Below are 18,982 nucleotides of genomic sequence, written 5' to 3' on the forward strand. Positions count from 1 at the left end.
AGAGGACCTGATAATACCTCTAGATCAGTGGTTCCCAAACTGGGGTTCGTGAACCCCTGGGGGTTCGCAAAATATTACAGAGGGTTCTCGGGAAAAAATTCCCTAATAGCAGACAGAGCTGTCCCTAGGGACCCCGGGCAGCACGGGGTCAGCAGCCCGGAGCCCCTGGACTTCCAAGAGCTAAGCAGATCAAAGCAAACATATCTATCACACTGAGGAGATTTAAACTTCAGGACTCCTAATAAGAAACGGAAAGGGAGGTGGATATTTTTTGCTGTTTTTAAAACTAAATAGGCAGCTAGTATTGGTTTTAAAATTATTATGACGAACAAGTTTAAACTTTGTTGTAACATGCGTTGTTTGCCTGGACTGCTCAAGACCTGAATGCTTGTGTAGGAGGAACTCTTTGAGTTGGCTTCTTAAATACCTTCATGCTGTTTCACATCTGATATTCCTTGATGAAACATAGGAGCCTTGTCTTCTAATGGGTTTATTCAAAGTGATACACGCTATGAAAGTGAGATCTCAAAAGAGTGTTGCCATTTTCATAATGTAATAAAAATACTGTAATGATAAATACGAACATAAGAATGGCCCTACTGGGTCAGACCAAGGGTCCATCTAGCCCAGTGTCCTGTCTTCCGACAGTGGCCAGTGCCAGGTGCTCCAGAGGGAATGAACAGAACAGGTAATCATCAAGTGATCCATCCCCTGTTGCTCATTCCCAGCTTCTGGTAAACGGAGGCCAGGGACACTTAATAATAAATAGTGTATAATAAGCATGTCATAAAAGCAAATTTTATATTTCCAAGATCACTGCTTTTATAATTTATACTCAGGTAAAGGAGAAAATCCCTAGAAATGTTCATTTTTAGGAGGGGGTTCGCAAGACCTGACATTTTAGTGAAAGGGGTTCACAGGTTGTTAAAGTTTGGGAACCACTGCTCTAGATTGTATTAACTGTTACTAAGTGCATTCATTATAAGTTTGTCGTGTCATTTTTGACCAGCGGTCATTTTCACATAAGCAGGTAGTCAAATGAAAAGTAATCCATTATAAAAATGTGGCCCACATCTACCTAGCTCTCTTAGTAACAAAGCAAGCATTTACTTGCCAGGTAAACAGCGTCAAAAAAATTTAAAAAAATGTTTACTTGCAGTTGTGTGTGCTTTTATTGCAAATGCATGCTCAAATGAGTAGTAACTGCTTAGCCACCCATCCTGTGCATGGGCAGTTACCAGAGTTCTATAAACTATTGTTGAAAGTGTATATGCAATTGTGCATGCAAGTTTGTTACACCTTTTTTTTGTGCTGGAACCTCCAGATTCCCTTTGGAAATTAAGTTCCACTACCCTAATAAAACATGAGCAGTTACCAGGGGATATCAACTGTATCCATTACTCCAACTGAATGGCAATATTATAAAATCAGCCAGGTAGCAACTCTATGCATTTTCAACTTCCTTTATCCAATTATCACAAATGATTCTTAACCTTTTAATCATTATGTTTGACAGGAAGGAAAGTGCATTGCTTGCTGTTAAATACATTAATATCACTCATTCAAAAACAGCTCATGGCACTTAGAAATGCATGCTGCTCCTGATAGGAAAAGACAGTTAACACCATATTTCTCTCAAGCAAATAGCTATTTCTAATAGCCTCTCCCTAAGACATGCCAATTTGATGTTGAATTATGTGTAATGGGATGCTAGTGACAAACAGCAACTACCTTTAAGCAAAATTGCTGATGGGAAGGGCATTCCCAGGCAACTAATGACTGGCTGGAGAAGTTGTGGCCCAGTCAGTCGTTAACTGACAGGAAATGACTTGAACACGATCACTAATGTTACCAGATAACATATATTTTTAAATAATTTAAAGCAATTTGCTGTTTCTATCTGCTTGCAGCATCACTATGTCTGTGCAACAGCATTTTGTTTTTGTAGTACTGCTGTTTTGCTAGCAGTCATAGTCTAATACAGTAAAACCAGAGAGCCCCAATACCTGGGGGTGACTGCCCCAATTTCATAGATCTACATGGATTGTATCATTCAGTGCTCATCATCTCATTCATTTTTACAATTCAGAGTGCATCTTGGACTTCTCCAAACTGTTCAGATTCTATGAGCAGCTAAAAGGGTGGTGGAAAACATCAGTGTACCATGGAGCACTTCTTGTTACAGGATAATGCCAGTCATTTTTCAAAATTTTAGAATCCAACAATCTTTTAACAAAGTCATTGGAATGGGCTATTTCTGTTAATTTACATAAAACTGGTAAAATATATTCAGCTTCTGCAAGTTTGTAATCTCCTGAAGAGAAGATTAAATGCAGCAGAATCTCTTTCATGATGTTTGTGTTTGGAAAAGCAGCCAGTTATGCACATCTTTGGGTAAGTTTCAGCACATATTTGAAATATGTCGTTAGAATCAGAAAACACAGTTTTACTGTAATTTAGCTTGCAACTGTTAGACAGTTGTGAGATAAAAGTTGGAGATGAAGATAGATAATACACATACCTATGAATGGGCATTCCTAACATGTTTTTCCCCATAGACTGCATGATAGAAATTAATCTCCATAAACTACACTTAGAACTACTATCCAGGGCCAAAGAAAACTTCTGCAGTATTTATTAATATGTGTTGAATATTATTTCTTATTTCTGAGTGTCATGCACTCTTTAAAATATACTGATCTATTAACCTAGTGACAAACTATTGAGTTTTTCTTTAATATAAGGAGCACGAGTCTAAAGTCCAGTGGCTTCAAGTACTATTAAGTATGCTAGTAGGTGGGAACAATTGTGGTAACCAATAGGAAAACAAGATTTATTTCTCAACATTCCATTAGTTTTTCAATGTTGGCAAATACGCTGTTCAAATCAGGATAACCAGGGATGATCTGATCTGTCATGGTATTTATTTTTTCAAAAATTCAGATATATGTATTTAATTCATTATCCTTCATTAATTATCATTCCCTAATTATTTAATTTATTTGAAATTTATTTAAACTATTTCTCTTGTACCTCCTATTAGATCAAGGCTTCTCATTCTTTGTACAGCATTTGCTTCCTTAATTTATTAACTGCATGTATAAAATATACTTGGTCAGACCTCCTCTTCTGCAGAAGCATTATTTTGAGAATGGTAGGAAGCTTTGTTTTATTTTATTTTTTTAAAGTGTCAAGTTTTAACTAACAAGGCAGGGCCAATCTGTTCCTTTTTTCTTCCGTGCTGACTTGTTTCCACTTGCTGTAGGATGCAGCACAACACAAACACCTATTGAACAATCTAGCAATTGTATACCAGACGAATGCCGGCTTAACTAAAATCAGTTAGGGTCAAATATCACCCTTTGATGCATATGGTTCCAAATTAAGTCAATGTGAGATCTTTTGTGCACCTGATGGCAGAATTTGGGCCCATTGAGCAGAAAAGAAATGAAAATTTTTGGTGCAACTGCCTGGAGGTTCTTGAGACTTTCTTATAGAAAGATATTGAGCCTGCCCTAGGAAAGACACTGATTTAGATTAATAATGGATACAAATATTTAGAAACTGATTTTTAGGCCTCAGTAATCTAACAAAATATATTGCAATGAACTACCAGATAATGTGCAATCAATGAAGAATAGCATCTGACAGCAAGACTGGGAAGTATTCATGAATTGATACTACACACTTAAAAAAGCTTCATTGGAAGATGAAATAAGGCTTTTTAAACTGTAACAGCAATATGTGGCTTCATAATGCAATCTTGGCCTTTGTGTCATCATGATAAACTGGAGAGATAGTAGTTCACACCTATATACATGTTTGGTTTGTGCTGTACGTTAGGTAAGTATGTTAACATTTCACACAGGGGAAAAGCAAGGCTCAAAGAGATTTTGACCGGTAATGTCAAAAAGAGTTTATGAGAGTCAGGCACCTAAATCCCACTGAAATTCAATAGGAGTCAGACTCCTTAAATCCCGACTTTAGACTTATAAAAAGCTAGTGAAAGCATCACAAATTGACATTCATTAATTGGCCATTAATTTCAAAGGGGACAGGATTTCACCCAACGGGTCAAATATATCTCTGGTCTAACTTCACCGCATAAGTTTGACCCTAACAGTCTCATCATCCCCTGCTCTACCCTCAAAACAACACCGACTCCAAGGAGTCTTTAGGACACATTCAGACCTGTTTGATCAGCAAGAAAGGTTTTGGTTGGAAAGATTACTCACTTATGCAGAAAGACGATTTCCACGTTCACATCATCTCTGTCCTTGTGCAGGAAGTCCTTCAGGAAGTTGGACACACTTTCAAGTGTTATGTGACCACAGACAACTATGTGCCTGTGACAGAAAACTTACAGTTACTTTTGAGGGAAAACTAACAAACAAGCATGCAAACAAAAAGGGTAAAATGAGCTGTTGGCTGAAAAGGGAAGCATTCTTCCTGATGCTTCTTTAAAACCTATTCCCTGAAGTCATCGAAGGAAACCATCAATACTAGAAGGTACTTTGACATTGAAAATACATATGGGCTCTCACCTGAAGCTGCAAAAGACTATTACAAGCAAAACCATTTGGCCAAGTGTTTTTAAGCATTTAACAATAAATATTATTATTTATTTATACACTTATATGCTGTATTATCCAGTCCCTTTCAGAGTCATATTTCTCCTTCCACCTCCTCTCCTAAGATTTACTATTTAATTTTTTGTTTATGACATAAAGCTTATAATGTAATAAGACAACAAATCTCCCTGAAATGATTCTACTTATTTTACTGGTTACATCAGTGAAGCCAGTGAGAAGCTTGACATGTTATGGGCCATAAGCAATAAAAAGAGAAATCTTGCATTTTCTACCATAAGTCCTACAGCAGGAGCCTTTTACAATAAGTGGACATTTTTAAATTCTGCAATGCAATGGAACACCCCCACAGAACCAGAGTCCGTACAGAGAGTGCTATCACACTTATGCTCCATGCAATTTCCAGCAGGGTCAAAGGGAAGAACCCAAATATGCAACACAGAAACGGTGTCCACTTCGATATATTGATTTCTTACACGCCGAGTGAAATGTCTAAAGTTGTGTCCTTTCTTTGCTTCCTTGCTTAATGGATTGTTAAGCCACTTATTATAAAGTATTGTCCAAGTACTTGTGTTAGCATGCTCTACAGTGGCTCAGTGTTTCTACCACAACACAGACAAAAGCATGGCTTTCATTAGTCAGATGAGTACATGGGAGGTGCTGGTGTTTACGGTACTTCCATTGCTACTGTTGTTCCTTGCCACATTTCTTGCAGCTGTCAGGGAAAGAGAGGGCAGTAGAAGTGTGGATTCAATTTAATTATTAAGGTAGCAAAGAGTCATTCGGTAATCTGACCTCATTACAGCTGATTGAGTCTATATGCTGATTGCAACAAAGGCACAATTTATTTGTTGGCTGGCATCTGAGCTGCCAGCAGGTGGCCAAAAAGAAGCAAAGTAATTTCAAGGGCTAAATTTAAACTGCCCAAGTCTTACCTATTTCATAATTGTTCTGTGCGCATTCCATTAATGCAGAAACCTCATTGGCTGGAAGCAACAAATAATAGGTAGCAGCAACAATCGCTTATGTAATGTACCATAAGGGACTATTATGGGAGCCAGTCCTTGCTTCATAATTTGGTGCTTGACTAAGTATATGAAAATAATGCAATGAACTCATTGGTGAAAGGATAATGATGCAGAACAAAAAATAAATCAATAATATGCATGATGCAGTTAATAATATCACCATCATGTACTACTACTTTTGCAGTGGTGCAGGTAGTGACTAGGAAAGCAAAGCACAATGAAGTATTATACTAATCCAGCACACCCTAGGGGACTGCTTTACTATTACCACTTTGTTTTTACAAATACATTAGCATAAGACTTTAGATCTGCATTTAGGAACACAATTATCTCAAACACTTCTTATCTGGCCTTTCAATGACAACCCACCAAGTCATGAGCGCATGGAGTATTAGAAAATAAACAACAAAAATCACAGACTGGTTTTTTTCTTCAATTTCCAATGGTTTATATACAATTATATTTAGGCTGTACTATGTCTAATTAAGACCTGGTACTACAAATACTTATTTGCCAGGTGCAGTGCGCGCTACCGCGAGTGGCTGCTCTAGCTTCAATAGGATTTCATCACATCATAAACTACATGTTTGGTAGAAATGGATGAAGCACTGGACTCTCAGATGGTGAACTCCTCAAAGCAGGAAACAAAAACTTTCTCCCCTGTTCCATAAGGTACCAAGCATTGTATCAGCATGCAATAAGTAACAAATACAATAAACCAAATATTTGACCCATTTTTGGTGCAAAAAGAGACTTGAGAGCTGCCCTGTGAGGCCTTCACATCCTGGCAGTTTATAGCAGCCTCTGTGCTGGAGCCAGGGCTGGTACAGAAATTGTCACTAGTTGGGGAGCTGCAAACAACTTCTTGGCTGCAGCATCCTTCAGCTTTGCCCAGTGTTTGCCGGGTGCAGATGAAGGTTCAGCTGACTGGAAGGTCATCTAGTCCAGTCCCCTGAACTCATGGCAGGACTAAGTATCATCTAGACCATCCCTCACAGGTGTTTGTCTAACATGCTCTTAAAAATCTCCAATGGTGGAGATTCCACAACCTCCCTAGGCAATTTATTCCAGTGCTTAGCCACCCTGACAATTAGGAAATTTTTCCTAATGTCCCACCTAAACCTCCCTTGCTGCAATTTAAGCCCATTGGTTCTTGTCTTGACTGACACTGCACATTGAGCAGATGTTTTCAGAGAACTATCCATGGTGACACCAAGATATTTTTATTGAGTGGTAACAGCTTAATTTAGACCCCATCATTTTGTATGTATAGTTGGGATTATGTTTTCTAATGTACATTACTTTGCCCTTATCAACACTGAATTTCATCTGTCATTTTGCTGCCCAGTCTCTTCATTGTTTACCCTTTTTTTCAGATCATTTATGAATATATTGAACAGCATTGGCTCCAGCACAGAACCTTGGGGGACTCTCATTATTCACCTCTCTCCACTGTGAAAACTGACTATTTATTCATACCCTTTGTTTCCTAGCTTTTAACCCATTACTGATCCATGAGAGGACCTTCCCCCTTACCCTTATTCCTTACTTTGCTTAATAGCCTTTGGTGACAGACTTTGCCAAGGTTTTCTGAAAGTGGAACTACACTAAATCCATTAGATCATCTTTGTCCTCACATTTGTTGACACCCTCAAAGAATTCTAATAGATTGGTGAGGTGTGATTTCCCTTTACAAAAGTCATGTTGATTCTTCCCAAACATATTTTGGTGAAGAGTAGGGCTGGAAGTACTTGGTTTCAATGTTGAGGGTCCTGGGTAATGAATTTCTTGAGCATTCTCTTTAGCATCTCATTACATTTTTCCACTAGACCATCCATCTGTGGATGGTACAGTGATATGCATAATGCTTAGATTTTCAGCAGGCCACAGAACGATCTCATCATGGAATTTGTTCCCTGGTCTGTCAGGATCTCTTTGGGAATCCCTACCCACACAAAGACCTTCAGTAGCTCATTAGTGACAGTCTTGGCATTTCCTGACCGGAGTCAGATATCTTTTGGGTATCAGGTCATGTACAGAATGTACTTGTTATCATGTTATTTCTGGAGGCACTCTTCTCTAGGGGGCCTATAAAGTTGATTCCTATTCATTCAAAGTGGGTCTCCACCCAGAGAAAGGATATTAATGAAACCAATGGAACACTCTTGGGGGGGCCATTAATTGGCATTCGGGGCAGGGTGCACAGAAATTCTTGGCTTGTTTAAGGACCCCTGGCCAAAAGCATCAGGCCAGGATTCTAGAGAGGGTCTTATTTTTCCCAAGGTGTCCTGAACATGGGATTGGGTGTGTAAAATGCAGGATCTTGCAATGATATACTGGGGCACTAGTAACTGCATCTGTATCTCTTGTGTCTGCCTGTCCTGGTCTATGCAATAGAATAAGTCTGTCTTAATGGCAAAATAAGGGTACTAGTCAGCCTTCGGGGGGGTCCACCTTCTCATCGTCTATCGCTGCTACTTGTTTGAAGACCCATCTCAAAGTCTTGTTGTTTTTTTGCTCCACATGGAAATCTGTGAAGTCTGTTAGCTTCTTTGAGTCCAGTTGCTGAGGGGGTGTTTCATGTTGGGCCATGGAAGGCCTTTCCTTGGAATCTTCTGAATTGCCTGGATCAACCATAGAGTCTGTGGTCTCCATTATGTCTATGGAGGGGGGGCCACCTCTCTCTGCTCTTTCCTTTCAATCCACTACTCTCTCCAGAACTTTTTCCTTCTAGGCTGAGAGGGAAGTAGGTCAGAGTCCTTCAAATGGAACAGGACCCCTAACATTTCTTTTGGAATGTCATCCTCAGACTCCTGTGTTAAGGGAAGCTTCTGTAATAGTTCAAGGAAATAAGTCCAGTCTTGGCCTAATATCACTGGGAAGGAGATCCGGAGACACACATACTTTCATTTCGCCTTTGTTCCCATCAACAGTCAATTTTACTGTCATGCTGGGATACCCAAGAATATCTCCAAGCGTGCATTTAATGGGGATTTCCCCCTTTGCCAGCTTCCCTACTGTTCCAGTTTCCACTCCCATACAAATGTATGGTCACACCCCAACTCTACAAGGGCCAGTGTTTGTTGGCCATTCACCTCTGATATTGTGAGTTTCCATAGGGCTTTTTTCTGGGCCCTATTCTCTCCTGTCCAGACCTGCCCAAAATTACACTTCATCTAGAGGCAGTCACAAAACCTATGTGCCTGTTCTCCATAGGAGTAAAACTATCAAGTCTATCCCTTGTCTTTCTAGTGACTTTGTCCTCTTTCTGAACTTCTCTGGGCACTTGTTCCTGTGTTGATGTGGGGCAGGGGGCTGGACAGGGCATTTAAAGTCATAGACCCTGCTGTTTCAGGGGAAACTTACCCATGGACCCTGAGAGGAATGCTAGTTACCTATGCTGCCCGACAATCAGCCAACTCTTTGGATTTTCTTGGGTTTACCCAATATGGGCCACCCACACCTATGGTTACTCAGTTTCTTTCTTCAGTGTGCATGGTGTGGGTACTTCTGCAGCAGAGGGCCACTGGATGGTGTGAGCAGCCATATAGTTCTCCACAAGAGGGCCTATGGGTGGCATCTGCTAGGGTTACTGATCACTGACTGCAAACCCAATCTTCCTCCGCCAGTGGAGGAATTTGTACAAACTGCTCCATAACTATGAGTACTGCTACCTAGGATTCCATTTGAGACTCTGGCGTTAACAAACACCAGCAAAAGTCCTTTAGCCTTTGGGCGATCATCCATGGCCATGTTTTTGAGGAGGTGGGGTGTGATACTGCTCATGATGGAACTGCTGACGGTAGATTTCTTCACAGTCCAATATGGCAGCCTTCACCTATTCATAGTCCTAGGCTGCTGTGTCAAGTCCCCAGTATGTTGCCTGGGCTTCCCCAATGAGGAGTGGAGCAAGCCAGATTGCCCACTGGGCTGAGGGCCATGAGAGACTGTGAAAACCTTTTAAAAATTACCAAGAATGACTCCAGGTCATCATCTGGGGAAATGTCACAGTCCCCTGAAGAACAGGACATGCATTCCTTATAGTAGCAAAACCATCAGGAGTAGTAGCCAGCACGAGGTACACCATTTGCTGTAACTGTTGTTGGTGCAATGCCATCTGTTCAAACAGTTGTTGCTGCCTATGTTGTTGCTGTGCTTCTGAATCAACCAGCCATTGTAGAAGCTGATTCACCTCCATAATTCTCTTACATATATATCAGCAAAAACAAAAAATGTGAAGTTTGTTGGGGGGAGGGCTTCCCTTTTTTACAGGGACAGTTAAACTCAGCTCCACTTCTGGTACCATGTTGTCTATTGTTTTTGGGGCAGTCACAGACTTTAAGGCCAGAAGGGACCATCATGATCACCTAGTCTGATCTCCTGAACTTCGCAGGCCACAGAACCTCATCCATCTACTCCTGTAATAGACCCATAACCTCTCACTGAGTCACTGAAGTCTTCAAATCATCTCCCCATCTAGTATCCCTCACCAATCATTGGAGATATTTGCTGCTAGCAGTTGCAGACTGGCTCCATGCCATTGTAGGCAGTCTCTTCACACAAACTTATCAAGCTCAGTCTTAAAGCCAGTTGGGTTTTTTTGCCCCCACTCCTCCTCTCTGGAGGCTGTTCCAGAACTTCACTCCTCTGATGGTTAGATACCCTTGTCTAATTTCAAGCCTAAACTTGTTAATGTCTAGTTTATATCCATTTGTTCTTGTGTCCACATGACCACTTAACTTAAATAACTCCTCTCCCTCCCTCTATTTATCCCTCTAATGCAGGGGTTCTCAATCTTTTTCTTGCTGAGGCCCCCCTCAACATGCTATAAAAATGCCACGGCCCAGCAGGGGTGGGGGGAACTCAGGGCTCTGGGCCAGAGGGGTTGGGGGACACCCTTGGGCATAGGCATGGTTTTACTTCTATTTTGCGGGGGCAAGGGCTGGCAGGGCTCGAGTCAGCTCTGCACAGCAGGGTCCCCGGAGGGAGCACCACCTCCACCCCGATTCACTCAGGAGGCCACCCAGCCTGACTAGACTGTTTGGGGATGCAACCAAAAATATAATTCAAAGGGGGGACACAGTTCAAAAAGTTTGAAAACTGCTCAGGGTGCAGGGAAGGAGTAGCTAGGGGCTGTGTATGGGCAGGGGAGTAGTTCAGGGTGCAGGTGGGGCAGGGGGTGCTGGGGCTCTCAGATTCAGCCCTCTGCTGCTCCTGGCTTCGGGACGGGGTCAGCCGGCTTCAGCTGCCCGCAACTCCCAGCTTCGTAGGTGGCAGGGGGGTGTTGACCAGCTTCAGCCCAGCGCTGCTCCCGGCTTTGGGGGGGGCAGGTAGGCTTCAGCCCCGCACTGCTCCCGTCTTCAGTGCTGGGGTTCGGGGCACAGGGTTTCAGCCATGGGGCTCTGCGGCTCCCCTGAAAGGACTCACGGACCCCCACGGGGTCACAGACCCCCAGTTGAGAACTGCTGCTCTAATGTATATATAGAGAACAATCATATCTCCCTCTCAGCTTATCTAACTGGTTTCTATCAACTTAACATAAAATGAGTCTATAAACCCCTAAATTCAGAGCTTGCAGTCTTTGCCTCCATCAGATTATTTAGAGGCAGCTTGGAATGGGGCTGTAGCCCCTCTCCTCTCCCAGGCCTTTCTGCCTCCCTATCGCTCTCTATTCTCCTTCCTTAATAGTTGGGCTTGATTTTCTTATTGGTCCCACCTATGTTTGCAAGACCCCATGATTGGCAGTTCTGGCAGCAATGCTGGGGATGTGGTCAGCTGACTGCCTGTAAATGGGGAAGACTCACCTCTCCCATTCTGCCTATGCTCAGTTTTGTAAATCCCACAACAGCTTGTCACAAAGGTTTTGTTCCAAAATTTGCCATGTGGTGTTTGTACTGCTGTTCTTCTTTGGGGGTTCTGCCAGTGAAGGACAGCTTTAAATAGCAATCCATGGTTGCTTTAGCCTGACCCCTTTCCTAGCCACTTTTGAGGCTGCATAGGTTAGCTTTGCAAGAGTCACAGATGAATTATGCCTCGCAAATCACCTCAAGTCTGACTTTCCACCATGTAATATCTGGGTGACCCTAGTTCATAAGTAAAAAACTTACAAATTTGTGATGAGCAAACTTCAAAAGTTACAAATTTGTGATGAGCAAACTTCAAAAGTTTCAGAGGTTATGTTTGGATACATTCATTCTTGATGCTTAAGAGAACATTATATGTAAATTCTGAACATCCTGAGTCTGCCAAATTGAAGTAACAGCTTTGGAAGACGTATTTTTCTTGTGGTATTCAGGCACTCTTCCTGCAGCTATTCCCCAAAAGCACCCGGAATTGCAAAGGCACGAGAAAATGAAAAATACACCTCTATCCCGATATAACGCAACCCGATATAACACAAATTCGGATATAACGCGGTAAAGCAGCGCTCCAGGGGGGCGGGGCTGCGCGCTCTGGCGGATCAAAGCAAGTTCGATATAATGCGGTTTCACCTATAATGCAGAAAGATTTTTTGGGTCCTGAGGACAGCGTTATGTCGGGGTAGAGCTGTAATGGCAAAAAATAAGTAATTTTGATCCTAAAAGTCACAGTAAGTAGGAGTTATTTGCCCATACCTATTTAGGAGTTGCATTTTTTATCTTGTTTAATTGGTATAATATTTATGGTAACAGGAAAATCTCTTTAAGTAATTGCATTTTATTATTGCTTTTTACAGTCCTTAACACTTCAGATTCCACTTGCTCTGCAAAGACTTCCAGAGGCAATTCCATAGAACAATATTGAGTTCTTGCACACAAAAAAGACATTTCCTTCCTGGATGAAAGGTGGGACTGAAGACATACTTTAACTCATAGAACAGTAACTTTTTAGGTTTTTAATTAGCTTTCACATTTTATAAGAGCAAACTGAAGACCAGATACTGGCTGTAAAGCCATCAGCCAACTTGGTTGCAATATGGAGGTGGACTACTACAGCAGAAACTCAGGAATTAGGTTAGATTCTCAATTGCTTTGCAGGTCGGACGGTCATGCATAAAGTGTCAAAATTCTGATTCAGTAGCATTTTACACCCACTTTACCCTGGTGTATAGTAGTACATAAGGCTCAAGGCAGTGGAGAAACAGGAACATAGATTTCTTGTATGTTAGCACAAGGACAGGGATCATGCAAAGGTGGCAGAATGCATTGGAACTATTTATTCCTTACACACACAAGTTCATTATCTGTCCCTTGCATCTTTGCTTTTTCTTATATTGTACTAGTTGTCAGATACAATTCAGAGCAATTGGGATAGGGAATCTTCTGGTTTCAGAATAAATAAATAAATAACTAAAAATCTCCCTTTAACATAAGTGATTTTTTTTGCTTAGGAGAGAGATTGATTGAAAACAGATTGCCTTCTTGCCCAAGGAGAGTTATTAGGTACATTATCTTAGAAACATTGGAAAAACCCATATTGTTCCAATCTGTCCTATATCTGATTTGAAGATTTACAGCTTCCTCTTTCTGTGCCTATAATCATTTCCTTTCCCTACACCACCCATTTTTTCCATACAGTAAAATTTTTTAAAAAGCCAACATATTGAAAGTGTTTTGAATTCAGTTAGAATTGATTGATAGTAAAATAACATTGTAGTAATTCAGAATCTGGGCTAACAGACTTGCTTTGATGGGAGTATGCTTTAAGATGCATTACAAGAAATTTAGTCTGAAATATAGGCTTTGGTTTAAAAAAAGTGCCAAAATCTAACACAGTATTAATCAAAATTACTTTGTCGTATTATACTTTCAAGTTTCAGTGGAAAAGTTTCCCACTTTAAAAATTTCCCAATTTAAAAATTCACCTTGCAGTGCTAAAAACTCAAGCACTATAGCACTATGTTATAGGTCCTGATCCTGCAATTTCATCTACACTGGTAGATGCTAGCACTCATGCAGCATCTGGAAAGGGATACCATGTGGGTCTGAGTGAATCAGATTATAAAAGGAGAGCACTGGCTAGTGCATTAGAACAAGGCACTGAACCTGGCTATATAAACGGAGCGATAAAATTTCTTTGAGTAACACAGAAATGTAAAACACCATCATAAATGGGTCAAAAGTAAATTAGATTTTAAGAACTATTTTCCTTTCAACAATTAGTAACACAAGTAAAGAATTATTTTATAAGTAACAGTCAGATTTCAACTTTCCTTGTGATAACTCAGATGCATTCCAGAATTTGGGCCATGATTTTTAACCTGAATTAAAGGTTGAATTAAAGCTTTGATATCATTTCTCATAATATTAATTTAATGAATTATTTTGATTCTTTACAGTTTTGAAAAAGAAACAAGGGTGGGTTGAATATTTCAGATATCTGTGTTATTGTTAGTGTTCATGGAGATTAAATTCATCCTATTTCTGTAATACCAATGTCTTCAGTGGAATTAGACCAATGATGAAACTGCTCTAATAAATCAATGTAATTTCATAGCATGTGAGGTCCTTGTCCTGCAAAAGGATCTGTAACAAGGTGGCTTGCCCCATAAGGGCTGGAGGGCTGAGGCTAGCCAACCCTGGGTTGCATGAGGGGCTTCCTTATACAGAGCAGCAGGAAGCTGCAGGGTGGAGCTGACAGGAGAAGGAAGTCAGGGCCAGAGGACTGGGACTGGTGGCTTTGGGTGGAGCAGACTGGGATCGAAGAAGTCTGTGTGTGACAGAAGAACCAGGGCTAAGTATGAACGTTTGTGCTATGGTCATGGGCTTTATTTTGGGACTCGGAGGATTGTTTGAGCCATTCCTGTTATTAAACCAGCCCCAGGTGGAGGCACTGTTAGCCACAAGAGACTGCATGGAGTTCTTACAGGCCCTGCAAGAGGGGGATAACTGGGGAAGGGTGCCTGCAAAGGGGCACTCAGCAGGAGGCAGCTCCTCTGCAATTGGTGTACTTGGCAGGATTCGTGACCTCCGCCCACCCAGGAGGGAAATGGAAACTGAAAGAGTAATAGTCAATGGAGAAGGAGGACATTGTCCGCTTGTTCACAGAAGGCAGCAAGACTCAGACGCTCCTCCTGCAACTTTTGAAAAGTCAACAAAAGCAGTCTGAGGTACAGTTTGCCACCCAGCAGCAGTATCAGGAGTCTCAACATTAACAACTGGAGCAGTTTTTACAGCAACTAGAGATATTTCCAATACTAGGACAGGGCAGGCCTGTCCTGGTGTTGGGAAAGTTGGGCCTGAGAACAATGCTGAGGTCTTTCTCTGAGTCTTTGAGTGGGCCGCCTGTGTGGCAGGCTTGGAAGATTCCACTTGCACAGCTGGCATAACACCATTTCTCATTGGGGAGGCTCAAGCTGGTTATAGAGCTCTGAGTGGCCCACAGTCAAATTTGTACCCTGAATTGAAAGCAGCCACATTAGATAGATTAGGACTGACACCAGAAGCATACTGGCATAAGTTCCACATTGAACCATTTCCATGGGGAGCACAACCCTATGTGGTAGCCCAGAGGTTGCAGGACCTGGCTGATCGGTGGCGGACTCTGGAGACAAACTCTCTGGGGAAAGCCATGGACCTTATTTTAGAGCAGTTCTTGCAGGTTCTGCCTGTGGGAGTTCAAACTTGGATGAAGCAATTTTGGCAGTCTTCTGGGGGCGGAAGTAGTGGAAAGAGCAAAGGCTTACTTGGAGGCTGAAGGAGCCAAGCAGCTAGAGCTATAGACTCCCTTTACACAGATTCTGTATGCCTCTGGGAGTCCATTGTTTTCACAAGGACATAGCCTAATTCACCACCTCTCATTTCCTCAGAATTTTCAATCTCAAAATTATTATTAGCATTATAAAAATAGTATACATTACAGAACGATAGGGCTCTGCATGGGTGAATCCCTTTGCATGATCAGGGATGAAATTTGTTCACTTGTGTATATTTGTTCACTTGGTTATATTATCTTTTAGAGAGGCACTGGTTCCTTACAAAATAAGTTAAAATTCTGATAAAAGGTCCTTAAACCAGTACCATTATCACCAAATGTACAGTGGGTTAAGGCAAAGAAAGAGGATAACTAAAACATCCAGATTCCTGAAGTGAGATAATTAAGAACACACAGTTAATCCATGTAAACTGCACTGTAAATGAAAACAGCTCCATCCCGAACAAGATTCTGCAAAACACATCTCCTTTCTCTTTACTTGTGCCTCCCCCGGAGAAGCCAATATGAAATGCAAACATCTTGGCTGTTTATTGTTGGAGAAGTTATATCCATTTTTATTGGAAGAAATATAAAGAACTTGGAGGGGGAGAAAATCACCCTACCTATTCATAATAAATCAGAGAGAATGAACTGAAAATTCCATTCAGCATTCTCTGAATATATTGTGTTCACTTTATCAAGTAAGTTAATGAAATATGGCAGATATTGATCTAGATGTCTCTTTAAAACTATAATATTTATATCAAATGCATATGCTTTAATCTCTTTTCTAACTTCCTGCTTAGTCTTCTAGTCATGCCTTTGTCTACTGACCATCCTCTCTCTGCACAATAGTAGCAGGACGATATAGTTGGAAAGGAAACACAGTGGGGTGCTTGATGAGCCTACCTGTATTCTATCATTGTAAGGTGAGGGGAGTTTGGTAGTACCAAATGTTTATACTTTCCCTATTCAAACATATCAGGATCACTCTGTTCCAGTAAAAACTAACTATGATTCTCATCAGAGACTGGATATACTACTCTCTCTCTTTTTTTTTTATAAACTAGGTTAGCTGAACATGCTCCCTAAATAAACTAAATTAAACTACATTGTGATGTGCTTTCACTTTTTATGACTTACATAATATCCCTCAAGACTTTACTCAATCAGGTTCTGATTCAGCAAAGCCTTTATGTATGTACTTAAGTCCATCCCTATTCACTTAAGCGTGTCCTTAATTTTATTATACTCCCCTCTCTGAGGTAGGAGAGAAGGGCAATAGGTTGTGAAAAGCCACGTTTGCATTCTTTCTCTTGGGCTCCTGAACTGAGCAGAGGTCAGCTGAACCTGATAATTTCGATTATTATTGGACAAAGATGACCCACTTAGATATATTAAGAGAGCAGAGTTTGGCCTTTTATTTATTTTTAATACTGCAGAGGATACAAGAAACGAATGACCTGACTCTCCACTGTCTTGCATCTGATGTAGCCATTAACCCCATGAAATGAGGATGTAAAATACTACCAAATCAGAGCATGGCATTGTAACTTCAAAAATTACTTGCATTTCCTAAACCTTTGTAACATGTAATATGCTGCTAAAGGTCTGATGCTGAGATCAGGCCCAAGATCTCCTCTAGCAGAAAGGGATAATGGAAAAACACAAGAATATACCACAAAATGCAGTTTGCATGACACTACTTTGAACCTAAAACTATAGTCCTGACACAGGCAAAAAATCCCTATTTTTGTCTGCCTCAGGACTTTCAGATAAGGGTTCTACATTTCATGGCAAAGCAATCAGAGCTAACCAGGAAATATACCTTTATCAGACATTATAAACAACTTAGCTATTGCTGAACCACTCACTAATTCTTTTTTGGCAGAGATGCTGCTGGTATACTGTACCATATCTTGTGACAGTCAAAGCTTGTGTAGTATTTCTTAAAAATATTATGCACTGATGCTTTTAAGTTCCTGCTTAACTGATTTTTATTGCAAGCATGTGGAATTACAGCTACTATTTTTACCTGCCTCTGTTCTCCTTCCGTTATTTGTTATGAAATAGATTTTCATTATAAAACCTTTCTATAGCACTGCCCAGTCTCCTGACCTGTAAGTATACTCTTATTAGGCAGGTTGAAATATCTCTATTCATGTGGTTATGGAAAGTGTGCCTCATTTTAAAATTAATCCTGTTCAGATGGTCTTTAGTAATGATGTATATCTCTCGAGACTGAAGAATGCCCACTACGTATATCTGCCTAAATCTAAAGTTTTACTATAAATGTACAGAGGATCAAGGGGGGCAGCCTTTTCATATGTGCTTAGCTTTTATCACCTAAGCTTCAGATATAGTCACTTGGATGCCTACAGCCTACCACGTAATAGTAGGCTATACATGCTTAACCTGAAGAACTCTCCTGCTGAAGGAATGACACTTGCAATGTTCCCTCTGTACAAGCATTGAAGTACTAGCATCAAATCTCCCCTATGCTTGATCACTAACAGAATCCACAGCACTTAATGCCAGATCACTCATAAAATCTTATGCAATAGTAAACAGTGTCTCATAATAAAATCTAGCCACCCTGACTTTTTTTTTTTTTAAATGGTAGAGTTTGGTGAACTTGGGCTGTCCTTACTTGGAAGCAGAGGTGAGTAGTCTTTCCCACTATGAGTAGTCTTCAGTAAACTTAGTACAAAAAATTGATTGGATGCTGACTGGATTGGCTATATCCTTGGCAGCAGATATTTATTTGGTGGGAGAGGTACTAAGGTAACATCATCTGCTCTCTGTGTTTCTAGACTGGGTAAGATTCAGATTGTGATTTACAACAACAGTCATTGTAACAAAGAGATATTGGGTCCTTTATTGGAGAGACTGTCCAATGTTTCCTTTCAGGAAGGCAATATATCAGCTTTCCTCAAATGAGTAATTTATAGGCCTGTGCCCAGTTAGTAGTCAAATGACGCTAACAGTCTCATCACCCGCTAATCTTCCATTTAGGAACAGCTGTTGAGAAGGTTGTATTGGGGCTGCTATGGCATCGTCTGGGGTTCTTAGATTTTTCAGAACCCCTTCACGATTCACAGATTCCAAGACCGGAAGGGGCCATTATGATCATGTAGTCTGACCTCCTGTACAACACAGGCCATAGAACTTCCCCAAAATAATTCCTAGAGCAGATCTTTTAGAAAAACATCCAATCTTAATTTAAAATAGTCAGTGACAGAGAATCTACCATGATGCTTGCTAAGTTTTTCCAATGATTAATTACTCTCACTTGTTAAAAATTTGTCTAGCTTCAATTTCCAGCCATTGGATTGTGTTATACCTTTCTCAGCTAGACTGAAGAGCCCATTATTAAATACTTGTTCCCCATAGAGATAATTATAGATTGTCATCAAGTCACCCCTTCACATTCTCTTTGTTAAACTAAACAGATTGAGGTCCATCATGCTAGAATGTTAGACCAGTTGGCCACAGCATTGCACTGGGAGATCATGTTCAGCTGATTCTCCACCATGACCCCTAAATCTTTTTCAGAGTCACTGCTTTCCAGGAAAGAGACTCCCATTGTGGCTTGTATTCTTTGTTACTGAAGGTATACAGTTAGCCATATAACAACACATATAGTTTGCTTACTCCCAGTTTATCAAGCAACAGAGATAGCTCTTTATCATT

General features: G+C 40.7%; 1 protein-coding gene across 6 annotated transcripts in view; it reads right to left on the reverse strand.

The window, feature by feature from the left end:
- The window catches only part of KCNMA1 (potassium calcium-activated channel subfamily M alpha 1), an 879,212-nt gene that overhangs the window by 201,557 nt on the left and 658,673 nt on the right, over positions 1 to 18,982 (reverse strand). For all 6 annotated transcript variants that reach the window (XM_054034181.1, XM_054034180.1, XM_054034184.1 and 3 more), the window contains exon 10: positions 4,236 to 4,346. In XM_054034181.1, coding sequence (XP_053890156.1) covers positions 4,236 to 4,346 — 111 coding nt within the window. The remainder of the gene's footprint in view (positions 1 to 4,235; positions 4,347 to 18,982) is intronic.

Source organism: Malaclemys terrapin, chromosome 7 (assembly GCF_027887155.1).
Source record: "Malaclemys terrapin pileata isolate rMalTer1 chromosome 7, rMalTer1.hap1, whole genome shotgun sequence".
Taxonomy (NCBI): domain Eukaryota; kingdom Metazoa; phylum Chordata; order Testudines; family Emydidae; genus Malaclemys; species Malaclemys terrapin.